This window comes from Bombus terrestris, chromosome 18 (assembly GCF_910591885.1).
Source record: "Bombus terrestris chromosome 18, iyBomTerr1.2, whole genome shotgun sequence".
Taxonomy (NCBI): Eukaryota; Metazoa; Arthropoda; class Insecta; order Hymenoptera; family Apidae; genus Bombus; species Bombus terrestris.
In genome coordinates this window covers 5,010,033-5,030,528 of record NC_063286.1, presented here as the reverse complement: position 1 = coordinate 5,030,528, position 20,496 = coordinate 5,010,033, and the positions used below count along the sequence as shown (strand labels likewise).

Here is a 20,496-nt window from a genome sequence, read left to right as displayed (position 1 = left end):
TCATTAGTGCGAATTAAGAATCTAACAAAATGAGTTAAAATTAAATACCGAAGGGGAAGTGATAATATGGAAACTTGCTGGTAACTCAAACATTGTTATTAATGTTATAAATTACATACTATTAATCGTATATTCCTGAATTGTATATTCTTCACAAACGCATAGAAACTCGTAGAAAATACGATCAAAATCTATAATAATTTTTGTATCGAATAGGTTCTCATCGCCATACAATTATCCAAAAATAATAGACATTTAAAGTAATATTTTTAATGTATAAATAGTTTTCTTCCAATATATAAATAATATCGAAAACATCAATAGAATGTGACATATCATACATATATATATATAATATATATTGTATAATATAATAATATATATAAAAATATATAACATAATATATAAATAATGTATAAATATAATAATAATACATATTATTATTATTAATATAATATAAATATTATATTATATATTATTATTATTATATACTATGTTATACATTATATATTATATATTATATATATACGTATATATAAATTGAAAATGTTAACAATATATACATTTGTATACCTAGACCGTGAATATTTATTTGGAAATTTATGTTTTTATAAACTTAATTAAAAAATGAAATCTAAAAAGAGATTTTGGTAATCCGTTACATGTTATAACGTATCCACTCGTTATAACGAACCTGCTTTGAATGCTTTATATATTTTTGCATATTATCTGCATCCTGTGAATTTTTACACATTTCCCATAAATCTCCCACAAATGCATAAAAATTCGCAATCTATTTATTGGATCATCACATCTATTTTCTTGGATCGTTAGCATGTAACGTTGAAGTTTTGTCAATAAGGAAAAGCCTACTACAAAACATACTCGATATTTGGTATTCCATATTATCATGTTCTCTTCCATAACGTTATGAGAATTTTCTACATTTCGATTTCGCGAAAATCGCGATCGATATTTCGGAAGATTTAATTTGATCGAAGAAATTCGCATCTTCCTTTCATCAAGTATCACCTTACGGTATTTTCTTTCATTTCCGCTTCCCAAATTCACGCCTGAGATTTGAATCAGCGGACACATGTACATAACAGAAGATGTAAACATATGAGATGTTTCAGATTTATAGACGCGAATACAATAGTATGATAATGTTGATCAATGTGTAATTTGAAAATGAAATCGATTTATAGAAATCTGTCTTAAATTGAAAATACAGTAATTATGTGGATCTTTAGAAGATATGTTAATATACACGGTGGTCCAAATAAAGCGTTACTATCTATTTTTTTTTTTTATAAACTAATGATATCAATTTCATTTTTCCTATAATTAAATGGCACGAGAGGCCCAATCTTTTAGTGTGGAACTCATTTTTTGGTGCGATCTTTAGAGAGAAAAAGAGCCCCTGGATTTTTAAAAATGGGAGGTGGTATTAATGTTCTGCTATTTGGATTGCTTTTATCAAACTGAGTGCCATTTACTCGAACCGTTTTTTTATCATGCATAGTTACCGAATTATGTCGAAAAATTTGTTCTGGAGGAAAATATCGAGGAAATGAAAATTTGTTTTTTTATTTAATTCTTTACATTCTCAATTTATCCAATTTGGAAGAATTTTTTAACTCTTTGATTACCACGTGGGTGACTACCCCCAGCGGAGTACCATCCTCGTGTTTGTTAGGTTATGTCCTATGTGAGGTCTGCTGGGTGCAGTGAAAATGAGGCTAAGAAAACGAAAAATATCGGAGTAGCTTTTTTTACTAAATGTTCAAAATCATATTTTTAGATTTCTTAGAGACTTATTAATAAATCTTCTATTCTCTTGAACATTTGATAATATTCATGGAGTAACCGATGACATGTTTATAACAAGCAACACGTCAACAAAATAGTCGCCATAAATATGTAACTGTGTGCGATAGAAAAAAATAGTTCAAATAAATGTCATTCAGTTTGATAAGAACTATCTGAGTAACAAAAAATTAATGTCATTTACCATGTAAAAAAATTTAGGAGGGCCTTTTTCACACTAAAAGGTTAGCTCTCCTGCAGCATTTTTTATACCAAAAATGAACTCAGCACCTTCACTGATTTTTAAGAAAACGGCTTGTAACATTTGTAACATTTCACGACGTAGATTTAAATATCTTGTATAGTTTTATATACAGAGTAATTGAATTTAAAAAAAAAAAAAAAAAAAAAAAAAAAGTGTTTCGTGAAGAAAAGGGTAATTTGAATAAAATGGATGTTATATTGTGTAATGTATTGTAATTGTATTGTAATTTATTCCTTCTGAAATAAAGTTTAGAAATATTAAAAATGTGAAATACGATTATTAAAAAAACAACTTACAAAAAAATTCTACAGAGTTTCAAAGGAAATTCATAATTCGTGTTTGTAGGTCAAATATAATTCAAACGCAGAAAAATGTGCATTTCAAAATTTTCTTCATCGCTGCGAATTTCAAGGATTAACTTTTTCCATTTTCTTCATTTTATCGCGTTCATAACTCTGTAACATCTGCTCGATCTGCTCGAAAAGTTGATTGATACATATGAAATCGTTAAATCGCGTGCTTCTAGTTAGCCCGTCCGTTACTTATTTAATTAGCAGACATTCGCTATATAAATTTAACAAACAAAGGAAATAAAGTAACGAAGTAATTATAATACGTCAAGATTTAACGCGACATTGATCCTGAAATAATAAGTTAAACGAATGTTGAACTTTTAAAAGTATTTCATAATATTTTTAATTAATCAAAAAATTTCTTCAAAATAATCACTATCGTTCCGAGAATAATATAAATCCAAAAATATCATTTCAACAATGCAATGCAAACAAATAATTAATAAATAAACAAATATGCGATGTAAGGAGATGTAAAAACACGATATATAATTAGCAATTGAATGTAATTTCACGACAAAGGGCTTTCGAAACTCGTGCATTTTCTTCCAGCTCATAAAACAATCGGTTAACCCATGAACAATGATTAATCGATCAACTGAAACAATTATCATTAGTCGTAACTAGTGTTAGATTAATGCTCTCGCTACTTGATTATCTTTCCTTGTCTTACGAAGTTACTATAGTAATAAGTATTGTCTGTTTTTGCAACTGCATCCATTTTTTCCTCTTTTTTATTTTCTTCTCTTCCTCTTTGCCTCTAGATTCAAGTGGTAGCCCGTCTTAGAACGTCACGACGAAACGTTCATTCGTGTATAACATCAGTGGAAATCTCTTAGCTACGACTAATTAATTATAAGGGGTTAACACGACTCGTTCTTCTCTGAACATCACGTGTGTGCATTTTAACACGTGCGCGATTAACTATGCTGTTAATTATCTTATATATTCTTTATATATGCGTGTGATATTGTAACTATGTATACATATGTATATAGATATATCTTCTATACATTATATAATTAATTTACATGTATATATGTATATATAACTCTGAGTACAAATAATGTTTACAAAAATATTATTTTGGGAAGGCAAACTTTCAATTATAAATCGCTTACTCTTGGATACTCACGAATGTAACAACAACAAGACTGGTTCATCTACGAACATAGAGGGGAATTCTCATGCCTTCCTCCAATTGAAAATCAACTCTCGGTTTCAAATTGATTAATTTTGAAAAATTTCACGTTCCCGCGGCGATATTCGGTAAAAATTACCCGCTAACCACAGCCAGTCCGGACAATCTGGTATTTTGCAATATCTAACAGCATTCGCACGTTTCTATATCTTAGCCGCACGTTCAGCTTCCAAACGTATGAATTAATGTATTCGGTATGGCGTGTAACAGCAGTCACTATGGCAGTCGCTCTCGATATTTGGTTTCCTCAATGTAGAAGATGATGATAAGATCGAATTTTAATTCGATACGTGTTTCTTCTTTTCGTAGTTATGGAAGAATCATGGTACGGTATAAAGTGTGTCAAAAATGAATAGAGAATTTTGAATTTGCTTGGTGGAACGAAGACACACTGGATGAGATAAAGGAACAGATTTATATAATGGTAAAAATTTCAAAGATGCAGTCAGAAGAAGATTACGACGAAATTAATAGATCAGGAAAATAAATTTTCCCAGGAACCAAGAAACCATTTGCCATATTTCATTTTTTTAAATGTCTTTTCCCATCATTACGTGTATGACAGTGATGAAATTTTAGAATTTCAAGAGTTTACAAACTTAACAGAGGAAGCTATGAAAACGCACGTATGAATATAATCACTGTTCTATCATAAGCCACGTATCTATCATATGATCCTTCTGAATAATTAACAAATGAATTTTAGGAACGAAAAAATTATAGCATACGATGAATCTGTCATTAATAATTTCAAAATTATTGTCATTTAGGGATTCATTTCTTAATTTCAATATTTGCACTTAACCCTCCGCTCGCAACATGGCTCGTACTAACGTAATCAGCTCTTTCAGTCTCTGATCTGATTTTTTTTTTTATTGTTTTGGACTTGAAAAAATCTGAAAAAATTCTCAAGTACTTATTATGATCCCTAGTTTATTATACGAAGGACGCTTTAGCCAAATATCTAAATCTTCAGAATAAAAATTTAACGGAAAGTTATGAGAAAATGGGAATTTGTATACAGTTCTGTATTAAGCAGGTATTTAAAAGATGACATTGTTGGGTTCCACCCATAGGACTATAATATCTCAGAAAAAGAAATTTATCAGTCTTGGAATGGTATAATTATTTTGAGATCTAAATTTGCAGATTATTTATTATATTTATTAAAAAGAAGGTTTCATATGTCATATTTACTAACGTATGAGAAATATAGGAGTCATGCAAGATACTGAGGTGGTACCAAGGAATTGATGTATGTAACAAAATAAAAATAAATTATGCATTTAAGAAGATCCACTTAGCAAAAGACTGTTATGGATGGCAATATGGTTCACTGAAGGTACAGTGCTCATTTTACCCTCATGGTATTCAGAGCTGAATTGAATGAAGTAAACAGTGTTTGCGTAGTCAAGGCCTTGTAGTTGCAAGCTCTTTTTCACGCAGGGACCATGAACATTGACATTTTTGTTTCGCAGAAATTTCGCCTGGGAGTCGAAGAACCATACTGCGAGCAGAGGGTTAATGTAACTTAAAAAATTAGTGTTTAGCATAGTGTCTAATATAGTGTCCAATGCAATTTAAAAAATTATTTTAAAAATTATATATAATACGTATAATGTATATAGTGATTGCATAGAATAATAACAATTAAAAACTGTTGTTAACTTAATGCTAGTCTCATAGTTATAGACATTGGCATACGAAAATTTCATTTCATCTGTGCTTAATAGAGACATGAGAATCTGATAGGAATCCAATTGATACCTATCTTTCACAACAGAATGTATCCAATATGTTCTGATGTTCCTTTTTCTCTGACCACTGTAATATCGAAACTTGGTGGAAAACGTATTCATATCCATATTATAAAATGGATAAACAAAGAAAGTAAGATGAAGAAATCGCTGAAAATACCGTATCGTCTGAACTGGCTGTTACGCATCGAAGCAAGACAAACTTGTCACTAGATTCGTCAGAAACTTTACCTATGTACTTGGCTCGAGATCAAATTACTCAAAACGTTCATCTTTGGTTTGATTCAAAACCGTTTTAAAATATAAGGTAAAAATTGGTAATTTCACTAACGGCAAAGAGATATTTGCATTTTAACGGATTGCTCAAACCGATGTAAAATATTTCTGGTGGCAGCGAACATTATTTTTTGGCGGTAAATTTATTACAACGAATTTAGCGGGTTCTCTGTTCGTTTATGTCATTTCTGAAATGATCTAAAATTGCAAATTTTTAGTCTCCTTTCTCGGTGGCGAATATCTCTTCTTTCGTGATTTATAGTCGCAGAACAGAATTTACGTATGTTGCAATTTGTATAATTTATAACGTTTATATAATTGGCAATATTTTATGCAATTTGATAGGGTAGATTTGACAAATTTAAAAAAGATATTCCCAGTAAGAATTTTGTACACAGTGAAAAATACTCGAAGTGGAAATTTCCCAATGAAAATTTTGTAGTAAAAATTTCATAGAAAATTTCATATAAAAACCTTGATCCGGAGACTCTTTAATTTGCTGCAAATTTCTCTTTGATGCAAATTCTTTGCTCACCGTGGTCGTCTTGTTTATTTACGTGTCACAAAAAATAGTGTATAACCAAAAGTATAACGGAGGTAAAACAGAATCTTTCGGCTTAATCTCATGTTTAATCTCGTAGTCGAATAAACTTTGAAGCATCAACATCGCTTTCCAGAATGTCTTTGACCAAGCGGCAATTCATATTTATTTTTACATTGTCCAATTTTCCTTAATCTTTTTCCACTTGAATTTGTGATCTGTTATCGGTGTACAATCTATTTAAAAAATTCCATTACATGAAAAAATGCAAAAAGGATTACACAATTCATAGCTGACGTCTTTGAATTATATATTACCGTGATAGTTGGATTTAAAACACGTGTGGATCACTTAATTTTAATTCTTTGAAAATGTAATATAAGAAAAGCAATGCAGAAAGTTGCCAATTATGGTACCCATTAAAATTGCATAATTAATTATTAGTAGTAATTATTAGTAGTAACATAAGTAGTTATTAAAACTATTTTTGGAAATTTTGAAAAGCTGTAAGGAGTATATATCTTTTATATCAGCACAAAAAGCAAATGATGATATAATTATTAAAATGTACTGAGGTTTAAAAAATTGAATTTGACGTCAGAAATACAAGAAAGCTTGATAAAGTAATTACTAGAATTTACTGAAATTTTTCAAACTAAAAACAGATATTTCTCCATATCTGAAAAATAAGAGAAATCTTGATGATTTTCCAGACTACTACATTTTGAAAGAATTAAGGTATTTTATTTTAATTTCTGTCCTATATCTCTTATATTACAAAAACTCTATAAATGAGGTTGGTGTATTGAAATGAAGTACTCTATGATGAAAAGATCCAACTGAAACTGTAAATTGGCCACAACCCAACTGTACCATTTGACGATTAATATCCGGTAACCATACTCAATTTAATATATATATATGTATATATATATATATAGTTTTTTTTTTACACAATATATTTCTTTTCTACATTACAGTAGACTTTCGATCTCAAACATCTCTCTGTAAGTAGATAGAAACTGTACAATACGATTGTCGCTTGATCAGTTAAACGGCTAATACGATTAATTTCGTTCATTATTGAAACCAGATAGTCCTCCCTATAGGAGGACCTTGTTTTATAATTACACAGTAGTCACATGGGTTTGGTAAAAACTGCTCGTGTCGATCTGTCAAGTATAATCATCGCGATGATCCCGTTTTAACGAACAGTGGATTCGATGGATTTGGGTTTGTGAATAGTTGCATGTTATTTATACATTATTTCGTTCGCACGAACAGATAACTCGTGCATCTAGATAAAGATACACGTTGATAAAACACTGTCAATCGTATCATGTTGATTTCCTACTTCGATGTCTCGTAATGTCGTGCTGACGCACTCGTTTCCTATGAATGTTGTATAGTAAATTACTAAATATTATTATACACTACATAAACGTTATGAGGCCTTAAGTTTAGATTTCATTTTCCATGAATTTTTGGTGAATTCGACGATAAAGTTTCGATCAGCTTGTCTCTTTCTTTCTTTCTATATCTTTCAGCGTTTATTCTTCGTTCTTTCTTTCTTATCTTATCTCATGCATCAGGTTTCCGTTGGCGTTGGAAATTTACGAATAGAAAAAAACAAGACTATCGTTGAACTTTATCGTTAAACGTTTAAAACTTATCTTTATTAACGATTCGATTTCTTAGGGCTTTGGTAAAAGGTAACCGACGGCGGTTCGATATCGCTTCTTGCCATTTCTCACAATCGTTCCACGTAATTTCCTGGAAATGTGCCGAAGTAACCAGTCCTTTTACTGGAACCAACGTACCAACCATCGTCGCATTTCTCGATCACATACACCGTATCACCTTCCTTTAATTCGAGCTCATCTGTGTTCTGTGGTATGTAATTGTAGAGAGCTCGGTATCTGAAAAGATATTTGGAAAATTGTTTTTACTGATTCCATTAAATTCGGGGCTATTTGATAAGTAGACTACAAATTCTTATGTATTTATGCGAAATTTAAAGATTAAAATGCACAAATTGCATGTAAAATACATAAAATATAGTACAAAATATAGTACTCGTCATAGTTTTTAATAGACGGGCTAAATGCCTTTTAATACGATTATGTTTATTGGCATTTGGAATTTAAAAGATGTTTTGTCAACAATTAAAGAAATAGATATAAAATATCTACATATTGTGATATATCATACAAGGTAAACTAAACAACACGATGTGTTTGAGGTATTAAGAGGAAGGTTGTATAAGAAATAAATTTATATTTGTAAATATTGCAAATTGCAATTTGTAATTCTATTGTCAAACATGAAAGAAAAAGTCAGAATATGTAATATTATTGGCATCAGAACTGGAGTTTCTTATTTGTTATTTTTGTTTTTATTTTATATACAAGTTCATCTAATAATACTATGAAGAACTGAAATATATTTTGAAATATCAAATAAATAATATGTACGAGTTGAATTTTTTCAATAATACGCTGATGTTAATAATGAAGTAATTTTGTTTAAAAACAAATTTTCTTTCTAAACATTTTTGCTGATTAAGATGACTAAGTTTGTCAACGTGCAGATATAAATTTATTTGGAATTTTTTAATGAAACTTACGGCATTGGTTCAGAGTCGGTATCGATATGTAATGCTGCGTTAATTTGTGCAATAAGTAATTTGCTATCCGTCAGCTGTGGCTAGAAATTGCAACAAAGAAAAGGTACATTAAAACAATATGAAAGTGAAAAATTGAGATAAAATCAAATGAAACGTAGATAGAAATCGGGATTCGAACCGCGATAATCCGCTTGCTGGGCGGGTGTTCCCCTATTTTCCCTTGGAAATGCATTTATTTCAAGAAAGAAGGGTACAGTCTTTACATAAAAATGGTTTGGTATAAACAAAGAAACAGATTTACTGAACTCAGTTAATTAAATTTCTATGAACACTTTCTAACGTATTCGATTGTTTTAAAGTATGAAATTCTACAATAAAGTGCACCCGTACCAAGCGAAAATTCAAAGTCGATTTTCTCGAAAACAAAGCCTCAAACGAAAAATTGTTATTCTGTATTTTCGACTTCTTTTTTCGCCTAGAATCACCCCCTTTCCGCTTGTACCACCAGTTACCAACCACCCTGTATATCAGTAGTTGTACACTAATGAAGTATATCACCAATAACACAGTAATTTGTATAATATAGCTACGCAACAAAATAATTATACACAAAAGTATCGGTCATCTTACAGATGGAGTTATTAATTAATCCAAATTTCCGGGGCTGATTTATAGTCATTTCTACTGATACTGATTTCTAATTATATTTAATAAATAACAGATTTTCTGACACTGGAAAACTCTAAAGTCAAGATACCGGTATTTAGATACAGTACACTTGCTACTTTACAGAAGTGAGTCTATGCAAAAAATTCAACGGCTTTATATTTCGGATAGAAACGTCGCACACTTGTGAACATTGCAGCTGTAGTTCTAAAAGGTACCGATGATGAAATTTGAGGCGAGTGGAGGATGGAGATGAACCCTAAACATGAAATTTTAGCTTCAGGTATTTATTGGCTTCTGAGATATTAATAAAAAAATTCTAGTAAAATTCTGCTTATGCAGACGTTACTTATACATCCGCCTACGCTATAGTAGTCAATGCTGTTGATTGTTGAATAACCGGAGATAGAATAGCAATATCGGCTTCAGTATCTATAGGATGTTCCACCTACGTTGCAATACGTGGATATCCAGAGGATGACTTAAACGATGGCCGAGCTGAACTGAGAGCGGAAGTGCAAAACCCAAGGAAATGTAATATTTCACTTAGATATTGGACGAGACGCCTAGATCCCAGGAAAGCATCAGGGCATGACCAAATATGTAATAAAGCAATCAAGGAACTTCCCATAAAAGGGATTGCACTCATCACATCAATTTTCAACGCAATTTTTTGCCTTGAATACTATTCCAAGTCCTGGAAAATATCACTGATTATTCTCATCCCTAAACCTGGCAAGCCAATACATGAAACTAGCTCCTATCACCCAATTAGTCTTCTACCTACTTTGTCAAAAATATTCGAGAAGATGTTAACGAATCGACTCCTTCCACTTCCAGAGGATTTGAAAACACTGCCAGATCGTCAATTCGGTTTTCGGAAGCAACATTCTACAATAGAGCAATTCCATCGCATAACACATAATATCAACTAAATTTTAGGAAAGAAAAAATATTGCTCAGCGGTATTCCTAGACATTCAACAGGCATTCGACAAAGTATGGCACGAAGGGCTTCTATACAAACTTAAGAAAATCCTACCACACACTTACTACCCCATCCTAAAGTCTTACCTAACGAAAAGACAATTCATGGTTAAATACTTAGACGCCACAACCACAACATTCCCAATAGAAGCTGGCATACTCCAAGGAAGTGTCCTCGGACCCCTTTCTATTCTCCATCTACACTGCCGACTTACCAATATCAACGGGAATAACCATAGCAACATTTGCCGACGACACAGCGCTATTTGCGTCCCACGCCAACCCGACAACAGCCTCATCCACTCTCCAGCGATGACTCGACTCTATGTAAAAGTGGTTTCATAAATGGGGCTTCAAAATTAATGAACACAAATCCACACATGTAACTTTCACGCTGCGAAAACAAACCTGCCCTGACCATTAACAATATAACAATTCCTAACAAGGACTCAGTCAGATACCTGGGCATGATTCTGGACAGGAGATTAACATGGAAACAACACATCATAGATAAATGGAAGCAGCTCAAGGATAAACTTAAAAAATTCTACTGGCTCACTGACCGACGTTCCAACTTAAGCACGCAGAACAAAATTACACTCTATAAGACCGTAATAAAACCTGTCTGGACCTACGGAATCCAACTATGGGGAACAGCAAGTAATTTCAACATTGAAATACTTCAACGCTTCCAATCGAAAACGCTAAGATCCCTAATAAATGCACCCTGGTATGTTGCCAACAAAGCAATACATCGTGACCTCAAGATACCCACAGTAAAAGAAGAATAACAAAATGTAGCAATAGATATATCAAAAGAGTCAACAAACATCGAAACCCCCTAATTACTAAATTACTTAATACGTCGGACCAGATTCGCAGGCTAAGGAAACACTATCCGTTAGACCTAAGCAGTAGATTCGACTAGATATTTTTAATAAGTAATATTTACTTATTTATAATATTATTATTTATAAATTATACTTATCTATAATAAGTATTAACTTATTATAAATAATTAGCCATGTCACTGCGCCACACCAGAGAGACTTACTCAAAATTCTCAATGCGAAAATTGATTGTAAAATACTTGCAAATAAAAAAATAAATAAATAAATATTAGTCGAGAGGAATACTTCCAAGAAAATGATCGGCGCAGTTGAAAACTGTGAAGCGGGCAGTCGCTCTACTCCGTCGTCCTAACAGTCTTTCGCAAATGAAAGAGCATGGCCATAAGTCTCACCTCAACTCGGTTAGGATTATCTCGTACCTCGTGCTCTCACACGCCACCATACAAAATTAGTCGTAAGATCGATATTTGAGTCGAGAGTTATATATAACATATAACATTTAACGATATAACCAGCAGCCGGACTTAGTTTTTGAGTTTCTGAGTTTTGAGTTTACATACACAAAAATGTGCCGTCGCTCAGCGTTAGTTTCGAAGCTGGGTTGGGTCAATAGTAGTATTAATCCGGTAGTATTAAAACAGCCGGCCGGTAATTGATTATTTAATCACCTTAAGGAATAACTTATTTAACGTGAGACACCCTATAGATACTAATGCTGATATCGTCGTTGTATCATCAGCTATTCGATAGACAACAACGACGATTACTGTGATGGATACGATTATATTAGCAACTTCCGTATAAGCAGAATTCGATTTATAAAAAATTACATTTCACAATTCTACAAATTCGGACACAGATGTAAAAAAATCTAAAGTACGATCTTTGAAGATAAAATAAGACAAAAATTAAGAAAAATTGCGCTTTCGACTCTCTTTCTTAACAGTAGAAAATCGGCTGTAATATTCCTGTGGGCGAGCAACCCTCCCTGCACGAATGAAAGAAAGTAAGACAGCTGGAGCACCGGGGAGCGCGATAATCCTCAAACCGAACGACACACGGACAACAATACTCGACTTATTTCATACAAATCACAGTGAAGAACACTATCGTATTCGGAGACGAAAATGATCCTATACGATATTTTGTAAGAAAAATGGTAGATTAAACATTAAATCTGCCTACTCGTTAAAATCCATAACAGCATATCGAAAACCCCCTATGGAATTTCCGAGTAGAAGGGATTAATGTAATAAATTCCTTTAATCCTCTCCCTTCATAAATAATCAATAAACAAAAGCACATAGTAACAATATTTATATAAGGTTTATACACGCTCTGCGATTGTGTCGTCCGTGAATATCCACAGAAAAATCGTAACAGAAATAGTAGTCGTTTTATATTACAGTAAATGTGTAATATGCCCAGTTTTTCTGCAAACAAATTGAGTACAATATGCGCACTACATGCACTACACACACAATACACCCAGATCATTCGTGTTTATATTAAATATAACAAAATAGAAAACAGAGAAATAAAAACGAAAACAAAAATAAGACAAATAAAATGATTAATAATGAAACTACAATTAACTGTAACTTTATGTTTACGTAGTTTATTCAACGTTTCCTCTTGGCTGTCAAAATGATTCTGTCTTTCTAGAACTGTTCTACTCTCGTACCAAATTTCTAAAAGAAAAAATTACGATACCCTTCGTTTCCTTTGTATAACTCGAAATTAATTAGGAACAGAAATTAACAGTCACAATATTTGAGGATTTCCTTTTTAAATGCATGGGTATGGCTATTGAGAAAATCAACAGGTTGCTCACCAGATGTATTTAAAAACGATTAGAGCAGTCTTGCAAGGCTAGTATCATTTCGTATCATTTCATTTAGTATCATCAAATTTAAACTATTTATTCAATGCGATAAGTGATTGCGATAAGTCTCATTTGATTGTATATTAATTTATATTATTTTATTATTTTATTATGTTTATATACTTTATTCCTTAAAACAATGTCTTAGTTAATTCTACAACTATTCGTTCAAATAAGTTTTCTGTAGCTCCTTTTGTTTCTTCATTTCTTATTTCATACGTATCTACGTGAATATTATAATGGGCAACGACCACTTTTCATTTTACATTTGTATGGAAATTGTATGTGGTTCATGCAAAATAGTGTACAAACACATTCAGTAGCACCTCATATTATATAATATATTATTTATAATATAATGATATATTATATATAATATATAGAATATAATAATACAATATATATAATATATATATAAATATTGCTACTATATGCTTTTGTTTATTTATTATTTATGGAGATAGGGAATAGGGGAAATATTAATCCCACTATTCGGATCACATCTACCAGGTATGTAAATATGAAACCGGAATTTTTGTATAGAAAATACACTTTTATTGTATGGAAATGATTAAAAATATTTTATTCGAAGTATTGCCCATCGCTAGCTATACATTTTTCCCACCTGTCTGGTAATTGGTGGATGCCACGCCAAAAAAACTGTCGCTATTTTAAGGCAAACCAGTCATTGAGCCATTTTCGTACATTTTCGTAAGAAGTGAAGTACTGGTCAGAAAGTGTGTGTCCCATCGATGCAAATAAATATTAATCGGACGGAGCCAAGTCTGGTGAGTAAGCCACGTGCGAAAGTATTTCTCAACTGAACGCTTCAATCGTTTCCTCGACAGGTTTTGCTGTTTGTGATGGTGCATTATCATGAAGCAAAATTACTTTCTGTTGCCTTTTTTGATATTCTGATCGTTTTTCACGCAAAGCTTGATTCAGATCGATCATTTGTTGTCGGTAGCGCTCGGTATTAACGGTTTTGCCAGGTTTTAACAGCTCATAATAGATCAGGTTCCACGTTCCACGTTCTTCGTTCCTCACGTCAAAATTGCCACTTCTGAATTTTTTAAACCACTCAAAGCACTGTGATTTACCAAGAGCATGCTCACCGTAAGCTTCGACAAGCATTCGATGCGATTCCGCAGCAGTTTTCTTCAAATGGTAACAGAAAATCAATGCTGTCCGCAAATCGTAGTTTCCAGCCACAAAATTCGACATGTTCAACTCTATTACAAACTATGCTGTTGTATGAGACTTGTATTGTTCTGAGTCGAAAATGTTTGTGAGATGTCAACAAAGACTTTTGGCATCAATGATGCAGTTTAGTGATATCTACATTATCAACTAGGGCCATCTATAGGCAAATTCCGGTTTCATACTTACAGACCTGATACACTGATAAATAATTATGCGAATTGAGATAAAATATTGAGGTAAAAATCATTTTAAGATTGGCAATCAAAAACTATCGAAGAGACGATGCTCGTTGTTAATGAGATCCGCAACTAAAGAAGCGAAGAGTGCAGCACAAGTTCGCAAGTTGAATTGTAACTACCAGTAACAACAAGGCATGCGCAGCAAAATTTCAATTCTTCTCAAAAATGCTATGTGAACAAGCCCTTAAAGAAGAACATAAACATATTTCGATTTTGCTCGGGTAAACATATGCTGAACGATGGAATGGGAATCTGTTATGTTCTCAAACGAAAAAAGTTCAATTTAGATGGGCCAAATGACTGCAAATATTGTTGGTAAAATTTGAGAAATGAAAAAAGCGTGGCAGTGATTCGTAATTTCGACGGTTATTGCCGTCCGAGTTCTATACAAAGAATAAAATCAATAGTCCAACGCGAGGGACATATTTTTACATTCTTAAAAATACCTAAAGTTTGCACGGTTTTCAGTGCTCTGCATTTATTTCTTATTTCAACTACCCGATAGTTCAGCTATTTGCTGCAGAATCAAATTCTAGTTCAGGTGTTTCTCAGTACTTATATTGCAGTTATTTATGTATACAATAACCAGAAATTGTTCATTATTATTCCATATAAAAAAAGAATTTTTTAATGTTTATGCCGAACTTTACTTATTGTTAGAATAATAATATTTCTTAACTTTAAAATCACTACCTACAAGAGGGCATACTATTAAACTATAAAAGTAGCTATTTTCTAATTTCTGTTCATGTGTAATATTTATATTAATAGAAAACAAACTTCATAAGGATATTACAATCCACCTTTCCATTTGAGGTGTTTTTTATTCAAGCTAGAATTAAACATAAATTGATTTTATAATCACAGCTGCACAACGATAGATATTCATTAAAAGAAATAAATGCAAATACTAGAAAACAAACACTGATGATTAGCATATACAGGGCTACAGATGTACAAAAATTTAAGGAGTGATATTTGAAGCTAAGATAAGATGAAAATCAAGAATAAAGAAGTTGCGCTTTCACCTTTGTCTTTCAGTTATTCATAATTAAAACTTAACCGAAATATTCCTGTATGCCAGCAAACCTCCTTACACGAACGAAAATAGGTTAACTCAAACAGCGGGATCCTCAAATGCACAGGGATCCTCAAATCGAACGATATATAGGCAGCAGCTTACTTCGTACAAATCGTAGAGAAGATTATTGTCTCCTCTAATCCTTTACCTCCATAAATAATTAATAAATAATGTGTATTGTATATATACAATATATATATAGATGTATGTTGTACATAATATATACAAAAATATATATTATATATATTATATACATATTACAGTAAGTGTTCAATATAGCTTCTGTTTTCTTCCAAACAGAGTACACAATAAGCACGATACATATAACGCCCACTGTACATATTAGACACACTACACGCCCAATCAACTCGAGTTGGAATTAAATAAATTTTTCTATGAACAGTCTATAAATTCGCGGTGCGTTTCTGATATTTCTGTGGGCACCCGCGGATGGAACGGTGCATGTTTGAAATTTGTATAAATATCGTTTATGTGTGTTATTATTTATTACTTATTTATTAATTATTTATGGAGGCAAAGCATTAGAGGAAACAATAATCCTCTCTATTTCCATGAAAATTCCATGAGGCGGTTTTCAATATACTGTTGTGCTTTTTAATACGTAGGCAGGTATAGTTTTAATGTTTAATCTACTACAACTGCTGCCTATGTATCGTTCGGTTTGAGGATCCCTGTGTATCCCATTGCTTGGCTTGATCCACTGTCGTTCGAGTAAGGAGGTTTGCTCACGCATAGGGGTATTTGGGCTAAGATCTAATTGTCAATAACTAAAAAGACAAAGGCGGAAACGCAACTTTCTTGTTCTTCACTTTCATCTTATTTTAGCTTCATCCCTTAATTTTATTTACACCTGTAGTCGAACAGCCTGTATATACTATTATTAGTATATCAGATTAAATTATATTATATTGCTATTCAACATCAACATCATCGTTGAGTTAAAAAGCACTTTTTGGATGTATGTACATATTTACGTTATAAACGTTCCCTGCTTCAATCACAATAAATAAATCTATATAATAAATAAAGATCGCTATAATCCTGATCTCAATAATATATAAGTATATTATATTTAGCTAGAACTTGGCATAGAATTATATTTAAATATAATAAAATATTACTGTTTTAACCAAATTTATCAACTAGAAAGACAATGCTTCTAAACCAAAATCAAATATCATTTTTGTAATCTTCAATTTATAATCCTAAACAATCTTAAAAGATAATAATTTGAACTCTAATTCATGATAATAATTTGAAAAATAACTTAATTTTTTTTGCTGTGTCATTCTTGAAACAATGATGAATATCATTTCGTTCAATCATTTTAGAATATTGTCTAATTATTATCTTTTTTTCTTCAATATTTATAATATACTATTGACCACTGAAGAAATTAATATGAGAGTGTGTTTTAAACTACTAACCGGTGAATTGTAAGTTGGCTGGGTAATGTTAACTGGTGCGGGCGGCATATAGGGATGGGATGCCAGATTTATTTTCCCCCCAGCTGATCCATTTGTCAAAAGACTACGCATAAGTGGAAAGGCAACTGGTTTGTTTTGTTTTGGCGTTTCTATAACTAAAAAAAGTCATTTACAGTACTTATTCAATATCAAAAGTATAAGTAAAAAATATATTACATGAAATAGATATAGAACAAAATAGTTGAACAAAATAAAGCATTATTTTAAACTCGCACAGATACTATGTTTTTGCTGTAGTTACATAGTAGAAAGTGAGTAATACCTGATGTAAGGCCAGGCTCTGTTATAACTTCAACGTAGGTGATGGGGAATATTCCTTTTCTATTTCCAATACGCCCCTCATACCAGTTTTCATCGACTTTTCTTATCAAGACCACAAATTCCCCTAAAAGAATAATGTTTTTGTATTGATGATGTACTGATTCTGGAAATTTTTTGTTACATTAATATAAGGCGCTAAATAAAAATAAATTTTTCCTACATTGTTATTTAAATACTGACCACAGCAGATATGTCTTTTTACATTAATATGTAGGATAAATTTTTGCTGCTGAGATATGTTGATATATTTTTTATATTTACCTTTGACCAAAGATAATTCGAGATTTGTTTGGGCGACGAAATTGAATTTAGCTCGTGCCTGACCCTCGTGAGGTTTCGTTGGGATCGTGCGCACATCCTCGTAAGGTAAAATCTGTAATTTAAAAGATAGTGTTATTTTTTTATAAGTCGACATTTTTCAAATATTATTACTTTTCATTGTAAAGTGATTTACAAGATAAAATCTGGGTGTGAAATCTTATTGGCAAAAGCTAAAGCTCAACTGGGAAAAATAAGTAGAAAAAAGGAAATAGATTGTCAAGATTAGAAAAATAAATAATCTTATCATTAACGTTATTTTCTGTTTACATTAAACTTCAATTAATATCATTGAATCGCAGGCGATTCACAAGAAGGTGTTAATTATGTAACTTTAAAGCATTTTATATTAATCTGTGTAAATACCTCAGGCAAACTAATCCAAACTGTTATCACTAATAACTCAATGATAGTAATTAAGAATTAATATAACATTTTTGACTTTTATAATTATTGAGCTAACTATAACACGAAGGTATTTTGTATATATGTGTACTAACAAATAGCTTTATTTTAAGAATTCTTCGTTCTGATGTAACATTATCAATGTTTAATAAACATGAGTGTATAGAATCTAACACCGATATTCAATACATATACAATAACTCTCAAAACTGTTGCAATGATTCGTATTATGAGATAAAAATTCGATAAAAATCAGAAAAACGCTATTGAGGAAAGAAATTTTGTTTAAATAAATTTTGTTTAACGGGACGCGTCATTTTGACGCATTTAGAATTTCATGAAGGAAATGATACAGACAGTTCGCATTTTTCTTCCACCATTTATACCAACTTTTATCCACTTAAGGAGATAAATATACAGGGTGGTTGGTAACTGGTAGTACAAGCGGAAAGGGGGTGATTCTACGCGAAAAAACAAGTCGAAAATATAGAATAAGAATTTTTCATTTGAGGCTTTGTTTTCGAGAAAATCGACTTTGAATTTTCGCTCGGTACGGGTGCACTTATCACGTCTCGTTGTAACGGATCTCACCGTAGATCGTTGTCTCGATTGACGTTATGTTGTTTGACACTTGCAATGTGTTAGAAAGTGTTCATAGAAATTTAATTAGAAGAGCAGAAGTATGTGTTCGGGAATGGGCAACATTTTCAGCAATTTTTGTAATAATAAACTTTATGATTACTTCATATTATTTCATCATGTATTCCTAATTTTCCATTACGGCAAAAACAAACTTAAACTGCGACAATATCCATCGAGACAGCGATCTACAGTGAGATCCGTTATAACTAGACGTGATAAATAAATAGAGATCACTAGTAATCCTGATTTTTATAAAATTATCTCAAATTCGCTTGTATACATTACTTGACCAGTCCCTGTATGAACAAATATTTGATCAAAATACTAATCTGATAAGAACCTCTTTGATGGATACTATAGTACAATTGTATTGTATAGCAAGAAGAAAGTAATATGAAGGTTAATGTTTTCCAAGTGAAATTACCTCAACGTAATTCGATGGGAATAGGCCAATCATAGCATTATGCTCACCCTCGAACCAGTTCTTGTCTACCTGGCGACGTATAAATATTATGTCACCGCGGCGGAAACTTAATTCCCGCGGAGATTGCCCGATAAAACTATAAAGTGCTTTTGCCACGACCCGCGGTTCCGGTGTTTGCTCCTGGGATCTGCTTTTGTGGCTCAAATCATCCACGAAATCATCGTAACGATTCAAGGGAATAGGTGACTTCTGCGATGGTCTGAAATCATTAATTATAAAAAATAAAACACATAAAGAAATCTGAGGAACTTTAATCTTCCACTATCTGAATACTCTAATATTCGAACGTTCTACACTATCCGAGAATTCTGTTACATCTTTTCACAGAATCCCCACTACTAGTAGCGGACTACTAAGTCTTTTCCTGCTATAGATATTATTATTACGTACGAAGTGTTGCAGATTTTCCCGCAAAACGATACTAACATATTCTATGCGCAAAGGCAAGAAATGTTATATAGACACAGACTCATAAATATTTTTGTAAAAAGATGGAATAACAAAAATGTGGAATAACGACAGATTGATTTATCATTCATATGAATGAGATAAATAATTACTTTCAATTTCATAATAACAGAACAAGCGATGAATATACTTTATTACGGTGTAAATTATTATAAGAAAGATTTTTATGTCAGACTAAAAAATTATAATTTAACTATAACTCATTTCGATTCTTCACCTCCCTTGGGGTTCCTTTTATTTAATTTTAGTATAAAGCTACCTGAAATTTTCTAATAAGATTCCATGTGTGAAATGAGGGATTGTATCTGCTGAGATTAAAGATTTAAAAGATAGAAATAAAGAATAGCAATTATTTCCTTATAAACCTAAAGCACTATTGAAAATTATTATACAAAAATATATGAATCTATTGAAATCTATAAAAAATATATCATTTAATCTGAAAAATAGGATATCTTACTTTTTCCAATTATGATTACTATTTAAGATCAAGGCATATAAATTAAAAATGTTCAAATCTACCTTTATTCTATGTAATTACTCTTTTTATTTTGCAAAGTGAACCCTGCAAAAATATATGAATGTATTGAAATCTATAAAAATTATATCAT

The 20,496-nt window shown here is 31.7% G+C and overlaps 1 protein-coding gene across 1 annotated transcript in view; it reads right to left on the bottom strand.

The window, feature by feature from the left end:
• Positions 1 to 2,914: 2,914 nt before the first annotated feature.
• The window catches only part of LOC105666782, a 360,020-nt gene continuing 342,438 nt past the window's right edge, over positions 2,915 to 20,496 (bottom strand). Inside the window, exons 26-31 of the mRNA XM_048414120.1 lie at positions 19,358 to 19,616; positions 17,830 to 17,941; positions 17,510 to 17,632; positions 17,188 to 17,342; positions 8,829 to 8,908; positions 2,915 to 8,121 (exon numbers count right to left, since the gene is read on the bottom strand). Of these exons, the coding sequence (XP_048270077.1) occupies positions 7,953 to 8,121; positions 8,829 to 8,908; positions 17,188 to 17,342; positions 17,510 to 17,632; positions 17,830 to 17,941; positions 19,358 to 19,616 (898 nt within the window). The 3' untranslated portion in view covers positions 2,915 to 7,952. The remainder of the gene's footprint in view (positions 8,122 to 8,828; positions 8,909 to 17,187; positions 17,343 to 17,509; positions 17,633 to 17,829; positions 17,942 to 19,357; positions 19,617 to 20,496) is intronic.